This window comes from Paroedura picta, unplaced genomic scaffold (assembly GCF_049243985.1).
Source record: "Paroedura picta isolate Pp20150507F unplaced genomic scaffold, Ppicta_v3.0 Ppicta_v3_sca21, whole genome shotgun sequence".
Classification (NCBI taxonomy): Eukaryota; Metazoa; Chordata; class Lepidosauria; order Squamata; family Gekkonidae; genus Paroedura; species Paroedura picta.
Genome location: NW_027518618.1, coordinates 169,405 through 187,086, shown reverse-complemented (window position 1 = coordinate 187,086; position 17,682 = coordinate 169,405). Strand labels below are relative to the sequence as shown.

General features: G+C 54.2%; 1 protein-coding gene across 4 annotated transcripts in view; it reads right to left on the bottom strand.

Moving 5' to 3' along the window:
- ACTN4 (actinin alpha 4) overlaps positions 1-17,682 on the bottom strand; it is a 99,314-nt gene that overhangs the window by 9,063 nt on the left and 72,569 nt on the right. For 2 of the 4 annotated variants that reach the window (XM_077318554.1, XM_077318556.1), the window contains exons 8-16: positions 17,312-17,397; positions 10,491-10,583; positions 9,391-9,621; positions 8,539-8,686; positions 5,726-5,876; positions 2,242-2,350; positions 1,991-2,131; positions 508-690; positions 213-347 (exon numbers count right to left, since the gene is read on the bottom strand). In XM_077318554.1, coding sequence (XP_077174669.1) covers positions 213-347; positions 508-690; positions 1,991-2,131; positions 2,242-2,350; positions 5,726-5,876; positions 8,539-8,686; positions 9,391-9,621; positions 10,491-10,583; positions 17,312-17,397 — 1,277 coding nt within the window. The remainder of the gene's footprint in view (positions 1-212; positions 348-507; positions 691-1,990; positions 2,132-2,241; positions 2,351-5,725; positions 5,877-8,538; positions 8,687-9,390; positions 9,622-10,490; positions 10,584-17,311; positions 17,398-17,682) is intronic. The other 2 variants (XM_077318553.1, XM_077318555.1) reach the window with 1 other exon arrangement.

The following is a 17,682-nucleotide window of genomic DNA, read 5'->3' as shown; positions in this document are numbered from 1 at the left end:
GGCCCTGAGGGGTGGGGGCATGCTAGGGCCTGAGGGGGGAAAACCACTTTGCCTGAAAGACCACTCAACGTGTGTGGAGGCCAGTTGGGACCGGACCCCGGCCGACCTCCCCCCCATCCTGTCACCACCCATGTCCTCCTCCTCCTCCTCCTCCTCCGTGCCCCCCACTTCTCTGTGCCTCACCCCGTTCCCGGGCCGCAAGCCCCCCTCACCTCCATCTTGGTCTGGATCCAGGGCCCGACGATGTTCGCCTGGCTGGCAAACTGCCGGCGGAGGTGCTCGTTGGACTGCTGCTTGCTCTGCTCGTCTTGGAGGGCGTGGTCCCTCTTTGGCACTAACTGCTGGACCTGATCCATCAACACAGCCAGTTACCCCACCCTGCCTTGGGAGTCTTCCCTCCACCCCAGCTAGCCCCGCTGCTTCCCTTCACCCGGCTCACCCCACAGATTTGCGACAGGGGCCTCAGCCAGCACTTGCTCCCCTTCCCTTCCCCTCCTCTCCACGCACCCGTTCCCACTTGGAGTTGATAATCTGCGGAGTGACTGAAGTGTATGGGTTGTCCCCAGACAGCTTGATGTTGTTGTAGTCCGCAATCCGCTGTGCCTCGCTCTGAATCCCCAGGATGGCCTCTCGCTCCTTGTCCGCCTCGGGCAGGGTGGATTTGAACTGGTCGTGGGCGGCAATCAGGCCCTGGGGGAGGAAGGTCGGTCTGGTTAGAAACACATGGAAATGGGCCGGAAGGGCCTCCGACTGGGCCGGGGTCACTCAGGACTGCAGTTGGTGACTGTGGGTACAGCCTTCATTTAAATATTCCCCTGCGAAGTAAGGAGACGTCTCGTGTTTAGTGACCAGAGTTACGGTGAATGCAAGGGTCACTGGCAGTTTAATTAAATACTCAATTAAAACACAATTAAATCCCAGAGTGTTAAGTCTGTTGCGCAAGAACCAAACAGCAATTTTGTGGCACTTTCAAGACAAAGCAAATTTTTATTCTGGCGGAATTGTCCGGGATTCACTCTCTCACACTCAAGGTTTGCCTGGCTGGGATCCCCTGTGTGGGTCTGATGAACAGGACTCTAAGGCACAAAAGCTCCTGGCAGAATTTTATAAACATGTTCATTTTTGAGATGCCACAAGATGTGAAGTTTCTTCAACGATCCCACCAGCTCAACGCCTGAACATTTTTGCTTTTTCGTTTTTGCTCCAAGATGGGCAGCTTTCAAGAGTGGCTTCTTCCCTTGTCCAAGGTTTTGGGCAGGCCCGAGACCGGAGAGGCAAGAGCAGACGACACGGCCTCAGAGTGAGTCACAGCCTAGGGGTCCAGTGACTGCGGGGGCTCTCCATGTTTTCCAGCCACAAAATCTTTCAGTGGGAGAGTGAATACAATTTGCTGCCAGAAGTTGTAGTTTTGGCCACAGGCACAGACAGTTTTAAAAGAGGATTCGGCAGATTTGTAGAGAAGGTCCAACAAGGGCATCTAAAAATGGCGATTAACAGGAACCTTCAAGTTTAAAGGCAGTCAGGCCCTGAACCCCAATGCTAGGAGGCAGCATCAGCGGAAGCCTCGGCCTCTGTGCCCTGTGGCTGGCTCTCCAGAGGAACTGGCCAGACACTCTGTGAGGAAGGAGGCTGGCTTATTGGTCTGATCCAGCAGGGCTCTTCGGATGTTCTTTGGAAATGCTGGTGGCCAAACCTGGTACCTTCTGCATGCCAGGCAGCTACTTGCCCTAAATGCTCTTGAGGCCGTAAAGGGCGGAGTCAGACCCTTGCATCCGTCTTTCTCAGCGTGGGCTCCTCTGACCAGGAGGGTTTTGGGTAGAGAAATGCCCATCCCAACTCTCCTTTAACTGGCAATACTGTGGACTGAAACTGGAATTCTACCCATGCAGTGAGAGTGATCTGGCCCTGAGCCACGGGTCCTCCCATTCCTGAGCCACAGATCCCATTTTTCTCCCCTCAAGCCGCAGGGACCCTCTTCCTTCCCCCTTACCTCGATCTCCTCGATGGTGTGGACGATGAACATGTCCTGCAGGTCCTCCATGGCACTCTCCATCCAGTTGTTGAAGGGCGCCGCCCTCTTGGCGTATTCCAGGTGGAGCTGGTCAATAGTCTCCAGCTGCTTTTCCGTTTTCTGGGCAGGAGATGCAAGAAGGCGGGTGGGTTGGGGCCTCCTTGCTGTAGACCTTGCTCCCCACCCGCCTGCCGAAATGAGAAATGGCTCTGTTTGGAACCCCTGCTCACCTCCAAGGCCTCCCTCCTGGTGTGGGTCAAGGAGCCCAGCAAGTCCCACTGGTCACAGATCTTCTGGCACCGGGCGTTGACGCTGGGGGAGTCATAGTAATCCAGTTCACTGCCGGACAGAGGAGAAAGGGCAGAGTTACTCAGCAGCAGATCGGAGAGCGAGTGTGAAACCATGAAGGCCCAAGCACCCCCAGAATGGAGGAATTCATTTATTTAATTCATTTAATTTATATACTGCCCCTCACTATGACGTTTCTAGCCGTGTACATGGAACAGTAGAACGAGCCCATTTTAAACTGCCCTGAGCTGCAAGGGAGGGTGGTATATAAATGTGGTATGTATATAAATGTAATTATTAAATAAATAAATCAATAATAAATATTAATAAAACAATACGTGTATGAAACAGAAGGCGTAAGGAACACCAACAGGAGGACAGCCATTGGAATTCAGGGCCTTTGCCCACAGGGCATCAGACAGCGGTGGATCAGGCCAGCGGGGGAGGCAGCAGCTGGGTGGCAGCTTTCCCGTGGGAGGCCTGGAGGGTCAGAGATGCTTGACCGGGGGGCCCTGGTGCTGGTCTCAACTGAAAGCCTGGCGGAACAGCTCTCTTCTGCAGGCCCTACGGAAGCGTTTGAGTTCTGATAGGGCTTGATTTCATTGGGGAGGCTGGGGCCACGGACGAGCAGGCCCTGGTTGTGGCTGAGGCCAGGAGGATTTCCTTGCGGCAAGGGATCACCAATCTGCTTGAATTGCAGTAGCCAGTCCCATAATCTGATCCTTGGGGTTACTCCAGCGGGAACATTTTGATTTTGGGGTGTGGACAGGGCAGCACTGGGAGGCTTCTGCGGTGCACGTTCCATTCCCTTTTGCAAGAGCCAACCTGTTCTCTAAGCATCCATGCAGGCCACAGACGCAACTGGAAAGCTGGCCTCCTGGTCCCTGGTCCCATTCTCAGAACCCTGACAGAGTTAGGGCTAAAACAAGGTGTTGGAGAGTTCCCAGTCCTCTGCCCTCTGCGTCTGTGTGAAATGGGAGCCATCTCAGTGGTCTCCAGCTGCCTTCCCCAGGAAGGAATGGAATACTGGATCTTCCAGCTTATGCCGCCTTGCTTTCCGACTGTACAGGGGCCTGGATGAAAGGTCATATGGGACAGGCCAAGAAGTTCTCCCCTGTGGGACTTTGCAGTCCCCTGACATCTCCCCCCCCCCCAGGGCTGCTGCTCACAAAGCAACTATCCCCAGTAAGGGTCCAGTTTAAATGAAAAGACTGAGTGAACAGGTGGTCTCATGGGAAGGTAATTGTGCTCCAGTGGTATTTAAACCGTGGGTGTCATGGGGGCCGAGGGGAGAAGCAGTGGATGGAGAAAGCTGAGGGGAAAACCAGACTTCACAGGGGTGAGAGATGGGAGGCACAAGGGCCCCCCAGCACACCTCATGGTTCTCAGGCGCATCCCCACTCCACCACAGATGGTTGGGTGAACTTGAGGCCAGTTCCACTCACTCAGCCAAGCCTACCTGCCAGGGTTGTTGTGAGGGTAAATTGAAGGGTGTGAGGTTATAAGCCCCTCTGGGTCTTCCCTGGGGAGAAAATTGGGGGTGCGGCTAAATAAACATTAAGGTTTCAGGTGTGACCTTTTTTTGAAAATTGACCCATGTCATCAGCATGACAGTGGAAGCTCTCTGGAAGCAGGGCATGCTGCTGCATTCTTAACCCGTGAAAGTCCCTTTCCTCGAAAGTCCAGGAAAGGAAGATGGATTATACTTGAAATTTGGGATTAAGCATAGAACTGATAAACTATATAGGAAAGAGAAGCCGAATTGACAGAGGTGGGTGATTAGAGGGATGAGCTACTGAGGAAATGTGCTGGCTTTGTAAATGGGGTGATATCTGGATCCCATTCTGGCTTGACCCGGTGAATTGAATAAAAGCGCCAAGGACTACACACAAGAATGGAGAAAAGACTTTTTTCCTGACGCTGTTTGGTTCTTCTCGTTTCTCGCATTCTTAACCTGTGGCGAGTGGCCCTGGAAGCTAGAAACTGGCACTGTCCCTTCTGCGGAAGGGGGGATTTGGTTTGGGGAGGGGGCAGCCCTCATTGGCAGCAAATTCTCAGTGGGCCCCAAAGGCCAAGTTTTACAGCCAGACTGCAGGCTGCTGCATGAGCAGGATCTAGTAGTGGCAGGGCAAGTCGGGCTTGTGCCAAGCAAAACAACTTGGGTGAAGACAGAGTAACAAAGCTACAGATGAAAGTGGGGAGGGAATCATCTCCCCCCCCCCCGCCCAACAGCCAGAAACTCTTGTTGAGTTGCCCAGACCCAGGAAGGCGGGGGGGGGGGGGAGGAGAGCCAACATGGCTCTGACTAGCTGTCCAACTGGGCCTTGCCAGTTCCAGAGTTATTGCAGGCCTGGGTGGCGGAGCGACGTCTCTATGAAATCATCCTGGGGCCATGAGCACGCCCCTTTCCCAGCGCTGCCTCCGCCCTTCCCAGTCAGGGGAATAACAGCCTCCATTCATGGCGGGGCCGCACTCCGGGCTCCTGTGTGTACTAATTGTGCGCGAGTTTATCCGAGCGAAGGGAGGCCAGGAAAGAAAAAGCGGTTCGCAGCAAAACTCTTACAATAACCGTATTCTGAGGTGGGCAAAAAGAGAAGAGGGGAGGGAGAACAATGGGGCCACTGTGCGTGTTGGGGGGGGGGGTGGCGGAGCTCCTCTGAGAAACATCTTCCAAAGAGAGGTGATCCCTGGCCGAGTCTGCACTAGAGCCAAGGATCTGCAAGAAACAGACCGTGACAGAAAAGGCTATTTTCGGCCTGCCAAAAATACCGCACGGTGTCGGGTTGCGTCACAGCTCCCCTTTGAGGCAAGCCCAGACCTCTCCCTCTTTCTTTTTGGGAGTGTGCTGGGAAGGGAAGACCGCCAGGCAGGCCCCTCCTTCAAGGATGTGCAGGCGAGGAGGGCAGAAGAAGGGCTGCGAGACTATGGTGGGCCCTTCCTGCTCACGAGGAGCCTTTCCCAGGGTAAGGGATGGCTCCCCTCAAGTCCTGGCTGCTTTCCACCTTCTCAAGGTTTTCTTTTTTTTGGGGGGGGGGGAACAAAAAAAAGGAGGGGGGAAAGGGGGGGGTGGCTATAACTTGGAAGCACCGGTTTTGCAATGAACAGCAATATCTTGGGGTTTGGGCTGGCTGAGGATTGGAGCAGTGGTCCCCAACCTTTCTGAGGCTGGGGACCGCCAGGGCATCGGGCCGCGCCCACATGGGCCATGCCTGTGCATGAGGCCGCGCCCGCGGGCCATGCCTGCACGGGCCGCGCATGTGCTAATGCACCATGTGCGGCCGATTTCAGCCGTGCATGGCGCATTCGCACATGCGCAGCCCAATGCGCAGGCGTGGCCTGGCCCTGATTCCCTCTCCCCGCCCTCCTGCAGTAAGAAGCTTCCCGGCCCGCAACCTTCCCAGGGCTGGCCTGACGGATGACCCCTACTTGAGTTCCTGCGCGATGGCCGCAATCTGCTCCACGCGGTCTTGGTGGGCCGCCAGGTCGCTCTCAAACGCCTCGTGCTTCCGGATCAAGGCCTTGATGTCTGACAGGGTGGCCGTCTCGTAGTCCTTCTGCCTCAGCATGGCCTCTTTTCCTGGGGGAGGGAGGGAGGGAGGGAGGGAGGGAGATCGTCATGGGGCTTGGAGCTGCAATGGGGTTGACGGGGTAGCAATTCCTGCCCTCCTCCTTGCCCAGCAGTGATAATAAATCAGGCCCACCTCCCAGGGCTTATGAAAGTGACACAGAGAGCCTCAAATACGTGTGGACATCTAGCACCAGAAGGGGCAAGAGGGATCCCCCCCCCCGCCATGCTGCTGTCTTATGTCACAGGACGCTTCCAGAAGACTTGGTTTTTATACTCCAAAGGACTCTCAAAGCAGCTTACAATCACCTTCCCTTCCTCTCCCCAAAAGACACCCTGGGAAGGAGGGGAATCTGAGAGAGCTCTGACAGGACTGAGAACAACCCTCTCAAGGCTGTGACGAGCCCAAGGTCACCCAGCTGGCTGCAGGTGGAGGAGTGGGGAATCAAACTGAGCTCGCCAGGTTGGAACCCATTGCCCTTAACCACTACGCCATGCTGGCCACTGTATGAGACAGGATGCTGGACTGGACGGACCACGGGTCGGATCCGGCAAGACTCTTTATGTTCTTATTAAAGACCTCAGCCCCTCTGCTCTGTTGTGGTCTGTCCAGAGGACCTGGTTGGCCAATGTGTCAGACATGCTGCTGGACCAGATGGACTGCTAGTCTGACCCAGCTGGGACCACTGGTGACACAGCTCAGCCTCTCCAAAGGCACATCGACCGCCCAGCCAGGCCCCTTCTCCTCCTCTACAGACTGGCCCCTCCCTTTTGCTTCCCACGGTCCTCAGCAGACGAGGGGGGGGGCTTCCCCTAACAGCTGCTCGACAGCCCAGTGTTCCCGCCACTTCCAGCACTTCCCTTGCAAACAGAAGCCAGACGCAGGAAGACAAGGCTCCCCCCCACCCCACCCCACCCCCCCCCCGGACACAGGAAACCTGAGAATCGTGGGCTGTCAAACTCTTCCTTGAGACTTGGTTTCCTGGGGGCAGGAGTCCATCGGCTCTGTGTCCCACCCACCCACCCCTCCAAGGCCCGGGGAGGGGGGCTGAACAAAATGCCGCCGCTAGCTGCCCTGGCGCACGGATGGAGCTTGTGCGTTAATTCAAAAGCTATTTGCATTTGGGAGCTGGGAACAAAGAAACGGCTGGAGTTTGGAAAATCGCTCCTCTCTTCCCATCAGCTGTTCCCCCGGACACGCTTGAGAAATCCCGTCCCTGGCTGCCAGCCAGGAAGAACAAGCATGCTCTGGGCAGAGCGGCCTGCTTGGGTCGAAGGCTCCCCCGGCAGAGTTAAACTCCTATCTTGCAGGCACTCGTAGCTCTCAGTCATTCAGAGTAAGAAGACCCCATGCAGCACTGATCCCCCCCTCCCCCGGCACACAGTGACATCCTGGGAGTGCATATTTAGCGAGCACACTGCTGGGAGAGTAGGCAAAGGGGCCAGGTCAGAGCAGGAAGGAACCAGGAGTCAGCCAATCCACCACCCTGCACAACACAGGAAATTCACAAGTACTGTTCCACCCCACCCTCCAGTGACCCCAGAGCTCTGCCCAGAGGAAGGCAAAAACACTCCAGGAGCCCTGGGCCCCTCTGGCCCCAAAGCGGCAATCAGCACAACCCTGGTGATGTTCGAAAGGCTGACGAGAGCCAAGATCGAGCTCGTCCCTACCCGCCATCCCTGTCGCAATCTGCTGAAATGTATAGCGAGTCATAGAATCCGCATGGCTGCCCAATGGCCATCTAGCCTGTGCTTAAAAACCTCCAGAGAAGGAGAGACGCACCTCCTGAGGAAGCCCACTCCACTGAGGAACCGCTCAGCAAGTTTTTCCTAACGTTTAGCAAACAACAATTCCGGTTTCAGCGTCATAGAAGGTCCTCTAAGCGTGGCAGTTCCGTTTTCCCCCGCAGGGCACACTTGAAGTCGCATTCTACTGAATTAGAGTGCAGGCCCGTCAAGGTGGGTATTGTCTGCTCAGGCTGGCAGCCGCTCTCCAGAGTCTCAGGCTTTCCTGTCCCCTGTTGCTTGGTCCTTTCTAACAGGAGGTGCCGGGGATTGAACCTGGGACCTAAGAGGCCTGGCTGGGGCTATCAGAGGCTCACAAACCCATCCGCAGTTAACAAGGGAAGACGCCATGAAAGCCCAGAACGTTTGCCTTTCGGCAGCAGCCCCCCCCCCCCCCCCAGACTCTCCCTAGTGGTTCAAAGAGAGGCTGGGCTGCTCACGGCAACTGATGCTGGGGGGGGGGGGGGAGAAAAACAGTTGTCTGGAGGGTGGGTTGGGCTCCCCCCCCCCCAGAGACAGGAATTTAAGCCATTTATATGACACTGCCCAACAGGAAGCTGCAAGGAGGAGGATTTAAAAAAATGTTTTTCCTGCTTGGGACAGAGCTAAAATAAGGCCTGATCGAGTCCTGCCTTCGGAAAACAAAACCACTCAAGACAGGAACTCAGCACAGCAAGAGGAAGGCCAGGCTCGAACCTCCCTCCTCTGCAAGCTTCTGTGCCAGGATGACAGAGACAGCCGCCCTTGCTGGGATCTGCGGTCACGTGACCATGTTTCCTGAAGCGGAGCTGCTACCTGTGCGGAACCCGCCAACTGCTGAGAAGCGCTCCTCCAGTTCAAGGGACAGAGCGGCTTCCCTGGTGGGGAGGGTGGTGGAGGGCTCACTCACCTTCGGTCCAGCACTCGTGGATGGACGCCTTCTGCCGGAACTTCTCCGCCAGATGGTCCAGCCTCTCCAGCCGCCGCATCTCGTTCAGCAGCCATTCTTCAAAGCCTTTCTCTGCCTGCTCCAGGTGGTACCAGCCATTGTTAATGTCCTGGGGGAGAGAGCAGGGACAGAGGGGAAACTGGGAGGACTTTCAGGCATGTGGGCTAGAAGGCAGAAGTCAGTGCCGCTGGCCACAGTCCTTGCAGCTGGCCTAAACGGCTTTGAAAGGAGGTAAATTCAGAGGCCTCAGATCCAGGCAAGGGTTTCAGCTGCAAGAGCTTAATGGCACCCACATATCCGGAGGCAGTGCACTCCTGAACACGGATGCCTACAGCCACACCTCCTCACCCCCTTCCCCTGGCTGTGTGCAGAGATGCAGAGAAGGATGCTCTATCAGCAGCTAACACCTCTCTGCTTCCCCCTGCCCCACTGCAACTCAGCACCACCACCCTGGAGAGCAAAGACAGCGACCTTCTTGACAGAGAACAGGAATCCAATTGCCCTCGCCATAAACTGACACCCCCCCCCCCCCGATATTCAGGTTACTGATAAGTCACCTCTGTTACAGCACATTTCCAGCACTTTGCATGTCTGTTGGTTGCAGCAGCCCTGTAAGGCGGGCCTGTTCTCATGCCCTTTTTGAAAATGGGGCGGGACAGAAATCGCGTTTGTGGCTGGGCTTGGGATGTTAATCTTTTGCGCTTCCTCTCGTCTATCTGCCTCTCGACCTCCACTCTGCACTTGGAATCGACCCCAAACCCTTTCTCATCTTGCTGGAAAACTCGTCCAGTCCTGCCTGCCTGGCGGACTCACCGAGACCATTTTCCCCTCGGAGGGCATGAAGGCGGGCCGGTTGCTCAGCCGCAGCTTGGTCTGCAGGGTGTTAAAGTTGATCTCCAGCTGGCACTTCTCCTGCACCTTGGGGGGCTTGTGGACCCGCCGGTAGTCGCGGAAGTCCTCCAACTTCTGCTGCATCTCTTGCATTGTCTTCTGGGGGACGCGGTTCTCCAGCCAGGGGACAGTGCGCTGGATCCACTCCAGCAGCTGTGGGAATGGGGCACAAGGTCAGCATGGGGTGATGTGGAAAGAGCACACGGTGTGCGTGCATCTGCCCATGGCTGCTTAGCCAAATCAGTCCAGTTCCACTAAAAAGCTGCGCTGTTCACAGTTGCAGTGCCCAGGGAGTCTCGGGGGGGGGGGGGGGGCTCAGTCGCTGCAGTGTGTTAACTGCTCTATGGGACCCTGTTTTGAGACCCTGTATTAAATCGGCTGCTCTCAGCGTGTAATCTGGTGCCGATGTCAGGTCATTGAATAGTCTATTAAGCTATTTGCTTATCTGTTCAAACATCTTTGTAACTGCCAATTCCACTGATTTATGATGGGACTCTCATTCAACCTTTCTGTATCTTAAAGGAGGGTCACAGCTCAGTGGCACAGCCTCTGCTTGGCACTCAGAAGGTCCCAGTTCAATCCCAGCATCTCCAGCTAAAAGGACCAGGTAGGAGGAGATGGGAAAGACCTCTGCCTGAGACCCTGGAGAGCCATGAAGTGGGGCCACAGCTCAGTGGTCGAGTCCCTGCTTGGCGGGCAGAAGGTTCAATCCCTGGCATCTCCAGCTAAAAGGACCAGGCAGGAGGTACTGGGAAAGACCTCTGCCTGCTGAGATCCTAGCTCAGTGGAAGAGCACCTGCTTGGCATGCTGAAGGTCCCGGCTTCAATCCCCAGCAGGCAACACTGATGCCAACTGACCAAGGGTCTGATTCAGCATAAGGTGGGTTCGTGCATCCCTGGGTATATCAGCTCCTCCTGTTCCCCTGACTTCAATTTTGGCCTGAAAGGCTCATGCTGTTAGTCACACCAAGCCTTGACCCCTGGAGAAAACCTCCTGGGACCATTTTCCTGCCAATACTCACGTCCGAAGCTAGCTTCTCGTAGTCCTCCATCAGGTGCTCGTTCTCCTGGTTGACGGCCAGCACTTTGCAGATCCGGTTCGCAGCCGTCTCGGCCTGAAGGTGAAGAGGAGAGACAAGCAGCTGAACATTTTTAGGCCTGCCTCGAAGGTGGTGCAAAACACAGATCGGAGAGGAAGCTGCCTGGCACAATCCAGTCAAGCCCAACAACAGGCAGAGCGTGAATTTGGGGAAACCAAGCCCCTGGCGGGCTTAAGCGGTCCTTGCAGCGAGCCCGAGAATCACGCGGAGGCTGTATGGGCCCCATTCCCCTCTGCAACCGCCCCCCCCCCGAGCCCAGCAACCTAAAGACTGTGGCCGCAGCCTCAACCTACCCGTGGGGCAAAAGTTTTAACAGCCCCTGCCAGGACAAACAGCAGAGCAGGTAAGACTTGGATGGCTCTAGGACAGGGGTGGTCAAACTGCGGCCATCCAGACGTCCATGGACTACAAATCCCATGAGCCCCTGCCAGCGCTTGCTGGCAGGGGCTCATGGGAATTGTAGTCCATGGATATCTGGAGGGCCGCAGTTTGACTACCCCTGCTCTAGGATCCCTACTTTGGCTACCCTGACCCCACTGTGCAACTGATGCCCCTGGTTGCATGCTCTATTCTTCTCAAACGGATCTATTCGAAAAGCAAAACCTCTATCTGCACACCCTGTTCTTCCCTGGGACTTGAGGATTTCCTCATTTGGATCTGGTGCACCTCATATGGGGATCAGGTCTTCTCTTTGCCATGCAATGCAGGTGGGATTAAGGGGTCCCTATCGGACGCTCGATGAGAATTTCGTAACTCCCCTGGGTTCCTTTCGTCTTCCCCTTTCCACAGTTCTCCCAAATGTCAAAGAGGAACCTGTCACTCTGGGTTTAGCGTTCTTTCAAGTATAGGGGATTTGTGGGGAGGGAATGGGATGTCCCTGGCAGCTAAATTTGGCCTCTTTCCCTGGCTTTTGCACCCGCCAAAGATGGCTTGTGCTCTGCCCTCCATAATACACAGTGCCCTGCAGATTAGAAAATGGGGAAGGGAGGGGGGAAGGCGGAGAAGAGAGAGAAAACAGCACATGGAAGCCATGGGAGGGGAAAAGTGAAGAGTTCAAGTACCTTGCCAGGAGAACAGAGTCCAAGGGGAGGAGATGGAAGCCAAAACATCAACAGAAAAGGTGAAGAGGGTCTATAGAAGGATGGGGAGAGGAAGAGAGGCACGGGGTAAATGAGTTGCTAACAGAACTAGATATGCAATTTTTATTATTTTATTCTGCCATCAGGAAAAAAAAACTTTTTAAAAAGATGCTGTTCACTCTAGAACAGGGGTGGTTCTCCAGATGTTCATGGGGATCATGGGAATCGTAGTCCATGGGCACCTGGGGAGCCACTGTTTGGCCACCCCTGCTCTAGGATCACAACCTACTCAAGGGGGATTCTCGCTGCATTTGTTGGAATACTGTGGGGGATGTGTGTGTGAAAAGATCAAGGTGGATCCTTACAGAGAAGAGTCTGCAGACAGCCAGAACTGCCTGGTGAAGAGCAAGTACAGGGGAGACGGGAGAAAGGAGTCCATTTCAATTCTGTGGACATCGTTAGCAGTTGTTGGTGGAGTTTATTCAGTCAGAACTTGTTCTAGGACTCAAGCAAACCTGGCCCAGGTAGAGCAGCTAGAGTCCAGAGGCACCTTAGAGGCCAACAAGACTTTCAGTGTAGAAGCACGTGCTGGCAAGGGATCCTGGGAATTGTTGTCCACGGACATCTGGAGAGCTACACTTGGCCTCCCCTGGTATAAGATCTCCAGCTTATGCCCCAACAATCCTGCTGGTCTCTTCAAGGTGCTTCTCGACTTGACTCTAGCTGTTCTGCTGTAGATTAGCAGGGTGACCCCAAGACCAGTCTGGAAGAGTTGCTTTCTGTCAAGCTGTGGGGAATAGGCTATGCAGGCTCATAGGCAGGCCTTCCTTCCCAGGTGCACTACCAAAGCCCCAACAGCAGCCATTACAGACCCTGTGCTTAAGTGTCCCAGCAACTGGGAGGGTGGCTTTTAAGGAGCAGGGCCTACTCTGTAGTGGCACCCTTACAGTGCAGTTCCTAGCCCAGACATTTGAGAATCTTTGGCAAAGCAGGTCACGGCAGGTCTTTGAACTGATGGCCAAAAGCAGGGGTAGTCAAACTGCGGCCCTCCAGATGTCCATGGACTAGAATCATAGAATAGAATCATAGAATCATAGAGTTGGAAGGGGCCATACAGGCCATCTAGTCCAACCCCCTGCTCAACACAGGATCAGCCCAAAGCATCCTAAAGCATCCAAGAAAAGTGTGTATCCAACCTTTGCTTGAAGGCTGCCAGTGGGGGGGGGGGGGGAGCTCACCACCTCCTTAGGCAGCCTATTCCACTGCTGAACTACTCTGACTGTGAAAATGTTTTTCCTGATATCTAGCCTATATCGTTGTACTTGTAGTTTAAACCCATTACTGCGTGTCCTCTCCTCCGCAGCCAACAGAAACAGCATCCTGCCCTCCTCCAAGTGACAACCTTTCAAATACTTAAAGAGGGCTATCTTGTCCCCTCTCAACCTCCTTTTCTCCAGGCTGAACATTCCCAAGTCCCTCAACCTATCTTCATAGGGCTTGGTCCCTTGGCCCCAGATCATCCTCGTCGCTCTCCTCTGTACCCTTTCAATTTTATCTACGTCCTTCTTGAAGTGAGGCCTCCAGAACTGCACACAGTACTCCAAGTGTGGTCTGACCAGTGCCGTATGCAATGGGACTATGACATCTTGTGATTTTGATGTGATGCCCCTGTTGATACAGCCCCAAATGGCATTTGCCTTTTTTACCGCTGCATCACACTGCCTGCTCATGCATTCACTGGCAGGGGCTCATGAGAATTGTAGTCCATGGACATCTGGAGGACTGCAGTTTGACTACCCCTGGCCAAAAGGATGGGAGGCAGCAATCGGGCCGGGACACCCGAGCTCCGGTCGAAGGAGGAAACAGTGTTAATGTCAACCAGTCAAGAATAAACAGACGATTCTCCTCAGACGAGATCCAGCTTTTGGGAAGCGGGTGGTGCCAGGTGAGGATTTTGCCCAGCACGGCTTCTGACTTGACTACTGGAGATTGAACTGGCTGTGTTGTCTTAAAAATACTGCCTTGGCAGCATCTGGCACTGCGGGGTGATGACCTCCACACAGTGTCACTGAAGTTAAACTGCTGTACCCTTCTGGTGGCTGATTCTGCCTTCTGTGGTGCCCATATTGCGGCAACCATTTTGTCACTGTGCCCACTGTGCTGTGTTGGAATTCATGCCCGCAGGCTCAAACAAGCTGGGGACCCCTGTGCTAAGGTGCTAACCCAGGGGTAGTCAAAACTGCGGCCCTCCAGATGTCCATGGACTACAATTCCCAGGAGCCCCCTGCCAGCGAACGCTGGCAGGGGGCTCCTGGGAATTGTAGTCCATGGACATCTGGAGGGCCGCAGTTTGACTACACCTGTGCTAACCGTTCATTAAGAAAACCATCTGCATAAGCAGGTAGAATAATTAAGGCAGCCGGGGCCTGAAAGACCCCAACGACACTTCCCTTCTTCCTAAAGTCACGGCCCTCTACTGTAAGCAACCACTGAGCAGTATACCTTGACACTAACTGGTAGTCAAAAACACCTTATTGCTTTGAAACACACAAACACAATGGGGGTCTAATGACAGTTTAGCAAAGTGCAGGTGAGTTAATGCGAATGAAAACATGGGAACCATCTACGACTCAGCTTTCAGGCTGCCAACTGGCCATGCTTACACAGACAAGTTAAAAAAACAACACGTGCCATTCCTGCCCCAAATCTGGGAGCGTAGACGCACAGCAGAGGCATGCTGGAAGCTGTGGCAGCGGCCACAGAGAGGGGGCTGATAAACCCCAGTGGATGGAGGAGATGAGCCAGCTCAGCCCCCAAGGTCTGGAAACGGGCACAAGAGGAAATTAAAGGGAAGGACTGGCAAAGCAATCGTGCGGGTGCAAGCCAGTTCAGACTTTAGAGGGGGTGGGGAACAGAGCCTGCATTTAGAGCACAGGCAGAGAAATCATTGGCCGGGACAGCGGCAGCGGCTCCCTTTCCTGCCTGTAAAGAATTTACACGGTTGGGAGCCAATAAATTAACGCCGGGCTCTAATGGGAAGCATACTGCGACAGCTTGGTGGCAGAGCGAACCCATTCGGTGCTGCTCGAGGGAATGGACACACACAGCCAATTCCTCTCTCTCCTTCGCACACATGAAGCTCTTTCAGCTTCTGTGACTAGGTCACCCAGCTGGCTGCACATGGAGGAGGAGTGGGGTATCAAACTCGATTCTTCAGATCTGAGGCCACTGCTCTTAACCACAACACCAAGTTGGCAAAGGATTTATACACAACTAAGAGTCCTGTGTCATTCCGGATTAGCTGAGAACAAGGAGTGTGATCCTGCACATGGTAGTCAACCCCCCCCCCTTACAAAGCCTCCTCTCCAAAGCAATCTGAAATCAGTTTTAGTGTGGACAGGGATAGGAGATTGGCTCTTACCAAAGGTTACCCATGAGATGAGTTTTGCGGTTGGAGAGGGTAGGAAAAGCAAAGTAGGGGGGGTGCAAGAGAAATGGGGCCCCCACCCACCCCAGCACACAAGCTGAGGGGATGCTGGCGAGAGAAGTCAAGCAGGGGGTCAACTGGGGGGTGGGGGGGATCTTGAATGAATTAAGCGGGATGCTGAAAGGCAGGAAAGGGAGAGCCAGGGGAAGGAGGCCGATCGGCACACGAGATGAAGAGCTGTGCTCTTCGGCTGGATCCAACAAGGCCAGGTGTGCTGGCTAAACTGGGGGTGGCGGGACCTGTGTGGGCCCTGGCTGAGCAACCGCAATGCACACTTACAGGGAGACTTCAACAGGTATGCTGGAGACCCAAAGGGGGAATCGGGTAAGAAGTCCTCTGGGTGCAACCCGTAACGGGCTGTGCAAAAACAACCCAATTCTACAACCTGCATGGTGCTAGGTGGCAACAACCTTTGGGCATTCCGTTAAGCTCCCCTGCCTTCAGGACTAAGCCCCAGAGCCAGTTTCTCATCCTCCCAGCGGCTCAAAAGGGAGCTCCGTCCGGAGCCCCTTCCACCCACTCCCTCCTGGTATGTTTGGAGACCCAGGACAGGCCCTGCCTGGGACTAGGAAGGGCTTATTCTGCAGGGAGGTGAGTGTGCAACCAAGTCACTAGCCCCAACTGTTTTAGGTGGACGATTTCATAGCTGGAGGGGTGCAGCGAGAACTGATGAAAGGAGACCTGAGTTCAAATCCCTGCTCTGCCATGGAAGCTCCTAGGGTGACCCTGAGCCGGTCCCACACCCCTGGCCTCCCCTCCCCATCCCTCCCAGGATTATTGTGATGCTACTAAAATGGAGGAGAGGAGAAGGAGGCAAGCCTCCCTCGGTTCCCACTGGGGGGTAGGCAGACTATAAAGTTCTGCACTCAGAGAGGAGACGTGCATGAGTTACTCTGGGTCCTTACTGGGGAGAAAGGAAATGAAGCTTCCTCGGGAGGTGGTGGGTTCTCCATCTTTGGAAATTTTAAACAGAGGCTAGATAGCCATCTGACAGAGAGGCTGATTCTGTGAAGGCTCAAGGGGGTGGCAGGGGACAGTAGATGAGCAATGGGGTTGTGAGTGTCCTGCATAGTGCAGGGGGTTGGACTAGATGACCCCTGAGGTCCCTTCCAAGTCTATTATTCTATGAATTCTATGAAGTAGAATTGGCTAATCAAATGTATTTGGGGAATTTTAGGAGAGCATGAAAGAATACAGCAAAGTTTCTCAGTGGATTTGACACAGGCCCCGGCATTTATCCAGAGTCTGGTGAAAGCGAGCAGCAAAGATAGGTTTTTGCTCCTTGAGCGCTCATTTTATCCCCCTACCCTATCCAAGGAACTCAAGGTGGGGCATGTGACTCCCCTCTCCGCCATTTTAAGCCTTGCAACCCTCCTGGGTTGCAAGCACCACACGGATCGTTCACTGAGAAGACCATGGAGGTGCCGGTTTCATAAGGATTGTGAAACCTGCCCACCCAGAGAAATCCCACAAGCCTCAGCAAGGGCAGACCATTCTCCCCAATTCACAATGCAGCCGACATTGAATGTTTAATTATTCTTTTCTGGGAAATCACTTGGACTTTGAGCATGCCATTTATTATTTACTTGATTGATGTATCTTGTCTTTCTCTCCAAATAAGCTGCCATTGTTCTCCTCTCCTCCATTCTACCCTCACAACAACCCAGTGAGGGAGACTGAGCTGAGAACGTGTAGCAGGTCTAACAGGTGAGCTTCCAGGGTGGACTGCCAATCTGACTCTGACACTTTAGCTTCTATGCCAGGGGTGGGCAAACTGTGGCTCTCCAGTTATCCAAGGACTACAATCCCATGACCCCCATGCCAGCATCATGCTGTCAGCCATGGATATCTGGAAAGCCACGGTGTGGCCACCCCTGTCCCATACCATGCTGCTACCAAAGAGTGGGGCGCATTATTGGTTCTTATTTCCAAAAACTGTAACATGGTCGCGCACTCCTCTTCTAGAGAGATGTGGCCAGCGATGAATGGTTATGACATTAGTGTGCTAGCTCCCTGGTTGGCATCTCTGGCCATTCCGGGCAATTCTTTCCACACCCAACCTCAACTGTGTCCCCGGAATAGCGCAGGAAACACGTTAGCGGTAGCTTTGGTTAGTCAGGCACCTGAACAATGCACCCGCAAAAGCAGCAGCCCCTCAGCCCACAGCCAAAGCTCACCTTCTGAGCCCCAGAGAAAGCGTGATAGAAGCAGGAGACGTAGGTCATGATGGCTTTCTCATCGGGCCTCAGCGTGCCTACAATATCTGTGCAGAAAGAATGAAAGAGAGGGAGGGAGAGAAGAAAGAGGCCAAGTCAAGAGCGCAAACGCAAGATCCCTCCAGACCCTGCTCCGGCATGCAGCAGAGGGGAAAGGCAACGACATGGCTTTATTTATTTATTTTTACTCTGGACAGGGACCCAAATCTCAGCTGGAATGAGAGAGCCATGATCCTCATAAGCCCAGGCAAATCTCTCGATCTCTTTCTCAAAGGTCTGCCCCAACTTTAATGTGCCACGAGCCACAAAAAAGGCAAAAGGAAAAAAAAACT